This window comes from Heptranchias perlo, unplaced genomic scaffold (assembly GCF_035084215.1).
Source record: "Heptranchias perlo isolate sHepPer1 unplaced genomic scaffold, sHepPer1.hap1 HAP1_SCAFFOLD_920, whole genome shotgun sequence".
Taxonomy (NCBI): Eukaryota; Metazoa; Chordata; class Chondrichthyes; order Hexanchiformes; family Hexanchidae; genus Heptranchias; species Heptranchias perlo.
In genome coordinates, this window is record NW_027139961.1 from 65,985 (window position 1) to 70,624 (window position 4,640).

The window sequence follows — 4,640 nt, forward strand, 5'->3', positions numbered from 1 at the left end:
CCCAACACATCCCCTACCCCATCTCCTCCTCCAGCACTTCCCCTACCCCATCTCCTCCTCCAGCACTTCCCCTACCCCATCTCCTCCTCCAGCACTTCCCCTACCCCATCTCCACCTCCAGCACATCCCCTACCCCATCTCCTCCTCCAGCACATCCCCTACCCCATCTCCTCCTCCAGCACATCCCCCACTCCATCTCCTCCTCCTCCAGCACATCCCCTACCCCATCTCCTCCTCCAGCACATCCCCTACCCCATCTCCTCCTCCAACACATCCCCTACCCCATCTCCTCCTCCCAACACATCCCCTACCCCATCTCCTCCTCCCAACACATCCCCTACCCCATCTCCTCCTCCAGCACATCCTCTACCCCATCTCCTCCTCCCAACACATCCCCGACCCCATCTCCTCCTCCAGCACATCCCCTACCCCATCTCCTCCTCCAGCACATCCCCTACCCCATCTCCTCCTCCAGCACATCCCCTACCCCATCTCCTCCTCCAGCACATCCCCTACCCCATCTCCTCCTCCAGCACATCCCCTACCCCATCTCCTCCTCCAGCACATCCCCTACCCCATCTCCTCCTCCAGCACATCCCCTACCCCATCTCCTCCTCCAGCACATCCCCTACCCCATCTCCTCCTCCAGCACATCCCCTACCCCATCTCCTCCTCCAGCACATCCCCTACCCCATCTCCTCCTCCAGCACATCCCCTACCCCATCTCCTCCTCCAGCACATCCCCTACCCCATCTCCTCCTCCAACACATCCCCTACCCCATCTCCTCCTCCAGCACATCCCCTACCCCATCTCCTCCTCCAGCACATCCCCTACCCCATCTCCTCCTCCTCAGCACATCCCCCACTCCATCTCCTCCTCAGCACATCCCCTACCCCATCTCCTCCTCCAGCACATCCCCTACCCCATCTCCTCCTCCAGCACATCCCCTACCCCATCTCCTCCTCCAGCACATCCCCTACCCCATCTCCTCCTCCAGCACATCCCCTACCCCATCTCCTCCTCCAACACATCCCCTACCCCATCTCCTCCTCCCAACACATCCCCCACCCCATCTCCTCCTCCAGCACATGCCCTACCCCATCTCCTCCTCCTCCAACACATCCCCTACCCCATCTCCTCCTCCCAACACATCCCCTACCCCATCTTCTCCTCCAGCACATCCCCTACCCCATCTCCTCCTCCAGCACATCCCCTACCCCATCTCCTCCTCCTCCAACACATCCCCTACCCCATCTCCTCCTCCCAACACATCCCCTACCCCATCTCCTCCTCCAGCACATCCCCTACCCCATCTTCTCCTCCAGCACATCCCCCACCCTATCTCCTCCTCCCAACACATCCCCTACCCCATCTCCTCCTCCAGCACATCCCCTACCCCATCTCCTCCTCCAGCACATCCCCTACCCCATCTCCTCCTCCAGCACATCCCCTACCCCATCTCCTCCTCCAACACATCCCCTACCCCATCTCCTCCTCCAGCACATCCCCTACCCCATCTCCTCCTCCTCAGCACATCCCCCACTCCATCTCCTCCTCCAGCACATCCCCTACCCCATCTCCTCCTCCAGCACATCCCCTACCCCATCTCCTCCTCCAGCACATCCCCGACCCCATCTCCTCCTCCAGCACATCCCCGACCCCATCTCCTCCTCCAGCACATCCCCTACCCCATCTCCTCCTCCAGCACATCCCCTACCCCATCTCCTCCTCCAGCACATCCCCTACCCCATCTCCTCCTCCAGCACATCCCCTACCCCATCTCCTCCTCCAGCACATCCCCTACCCCATCTCCTCCTCCAGCACATCCCCTACCCCATCTCCTCCTCCAGCACATCCCCTACCCCATCTCCTCCTCCAGCACATCCCCTACCCCATCTCCTCCTCCAACACATCCCCCACTCCATCTCCTCCTCCAGCACATCCCCTACCCCATCTCCTCCTCCCAACACATCCCCCACTCCATCTCCTCCTCCAGCACATCCCCTACCCCATCTCCTCCTCCAGCACATCCCCTACCCCATCTCCTCCTCCAGCACATCCCCTACCCCATCTCCTCCTCCAGCACATCCCCTACCCCATCTCCTCCTCCTCAGCACATCCCCTACCCCATCTCCTCCTCCTCAGCACATCCCCTACCCCATCTCCTCCTCCAGCACATCCCCTACCCCATCTCCTCCTCCAGCACATCCCCTACCCCATCTCCTCCTCCTCAGCACATCCCCTACCCCATCTCCTCCTCCAGCACATCCCCTACCCCATCTCCTCCTCCAGCACATCCCCTACCCCATCTCCTCCTCCTCAGCACATCCCCTACCCCATCTCCTCCTCCTCAGCACATCCCCTACCCCATCTCCTCCTCCAGCACATCCCCTACCCCATCTCCTCCTCCAGCACATCCCCTACCCCATCTCCTCCTCCAGCACATCCCCTACCCCATCTCCTCCTCCTCAGCACATCCCCTACCCCATCTCCTCCTCCTCAGCACATCCCCTACCCCATCTCCTCCTCCAGCACATCCCCTACCCCATCTCCTCCTCCAGCACATCCCCTACCCCATCTCCTCCTCCAGCACATCCCCTACCCCATCTCCTCCTCCAGCACATCCCCTACCCCATCTCCTCCTCCAGCACATCCCCTACCCCATCTCCTCCTCCAGCACATCCCACCTTGGTGTTGGAGGCTTGAAGAGAGGGGTTAAAGTGAGATGTGGAGAAGGAGCCTGCAGGAAAAGAGTTAAGAGTTCGGGAGGAGGGAGGGGGGGATCCCTGGGACCGTGTCAATTTCAAGGCAACTAACCACGCCCCCCGGGGGGCTGCTGATTGGTGAGTGCTTTGTAAGTTTCACGTCCATCAATGTGTCAATCAGAGCGCGGTAAGGAGAGAGAGAGAGAGAGAAAAGAGGGGAAGGAGAGAGAGAGAGAAAAGAGGGGAAGGAGAAAGAGAAAGAGAGAGAGAAAAGAGGGGAAGGAGAAAGAGAGAGAGAAAAGAGGGGAAGGAGAAAGAGAGAGAGAAAGGAGGGGAAGGAGAAAGAGAGAGAGAGAGAGAAAAGAGGGGAAGGAGAAAGAGAGAGAGAGAGAGAGAAAAGAGGGGAAGGAGAAAGAGAGAGAGAGAGCGCTCGCTAGTTCCTAGCCCAGTCCAGTCCCCGCAACCATGCCCCAGCTTAACGGAGGCGACGACCTGGGGGCGAACGACGAGATGATCTCGTTCAAGGACGAGGGAGAGCAGGAGGAGAAGAGCCCCGGCAGCGTGTCTGCCGAGCGGGACCTGGCCGATGTGAAGTCCTCACTGGTCAACGAGACGGAAGAACGCAGCAGCTCGCCCGATTCCGAGGTGAGGCCGGCCCAACCACCCCCCCAAAACCTCCCTTTCCCCTTTGCCCTTCCCTTCCCCTATCCCCCCGACCCCTTCTGCTGCCCGCCCCCGCCCTCCTTCCCACTTTAACGGCTCTTCTCTCTTCCAGGCGGAGCGACGTCCGCAGCCCAGAGCCGCAGAGAGTTATCCGGACAAACGCAGGGACTATCAGGAAGGTAAGGGAGGCTCTCCCGGTGCAGAATAACCCCTCTCCCACCCTCCCTCCCCGTGCATGAAAAAATCTTTTGCAAAGTCCCTTTATTTATAGAATTAGCAAAGTTTTGATGAACTTTTTTTTCTCCTCTCTCCTTCTCTCTGTCCCTCGGCCATCTTCCAAAATTCCCAGTCAAAAGGCAAGATGGAAGTTTCTTCAAGGGAGCTGCCTATCCCTTCATCATGATCCCGGATCTCTCTGGTCCCTACCTCCCCAGCGGAGCCCTGTCCCCCGGGGCCCGCACGGTGAGTCTCTGCTAAAACTTTTACACTAACTTTGTTAAAACTGCGGTCGCTCCTGTTTGTTTGTTGCAGAGGGAGGGGAGGGGAGGAGGGAGGAGGCTTCCCCTCTTTTCCTATTCCTCTTCCCCTATTCCTCTTCCCATTTCCTTTTCCCATCGCCATCTTCCCACCCCCCTCCCCTCTCTTTCTCCCTCCCTCCTCCTCCTCTCCCTCTCCCTCTCCCTCCTCCTCCTGTCCCCAAGCCTGGCCTCCCAATCTTTTGTTCTGGGCTGAGACTGCCTGCCCATCCTGGCTATGTGTGAGTGCGTGTCTCTGTTTGTCTCTGTCTTTGTCTGTGTGTGTGTGTGTCTCTCTCTCTCTGCCTGTGTGTGTGTGTGTGTCTCTCTCTCTCTCTGCCTGTGTGTGTGTGTCTCTCTCTCTCTCCTCTCTCCTCCCCCCAATTCCCTGCTGCTGCCAAACTTTGCAGAAATGTTCTGAGAAAGTTTCTGAATTTTGAAAGGGCCCAGGGCGGCTGCTGGTGGTCTCCCGGTTCGTGGCCTCGGAATCTGTTCCCCCCCGACCCATAAACACACACACCCCCACCCCAGGGCTGACACCCTAACACAGAGAGAGAGAGAGAGAGAGAAAAACACTGATATCCCAGACTCAGGACGAGGGAAGGAGGCAGTTCCCCTTCAGTTGAGGAAATCCATGGATTTAACTGCAGTTACTGTGTCTGGAGAAATTTTCTCTGCTTCTCTATCTGAATCTAATTCTCTCAGTCATATTATTCCCCCCCCCATTTCTCAGTCATATTATTCCCCCCCCATTTC

At 58.5% G+C, this 4,640-nt stretch overlaps 1 protein-coding gene across 1 annotated transcript; it reads left to right on the plus strand.

The window, feature by feature from the left end:
• The first annotated feature begins 2,904 nt into the window (after positions 1-2,904).
• On the plus strand, positions 2,905-3,871 carry LOC137319891 (transcription factor 7-like 2). The gene is made up of 3 exons (XM_067981786.1): positions 2,905-3,351; positions 3,482-3,548; positions 3,719-3,871. The coding sequence occupies exons 1-3, from the start codon at positions 3,172-3,174 to the stop codon at positions 3,844-3,846; spliced, it is 375 nt and encodes a 124-aa protein (XP_067837887.1). The 5' UTR covers positions 2,905-3,171; the 3' UTR covers positions 3,847-3,871.
• Positions 3,872-4,640: the final 769 nt, after the last annotated feature.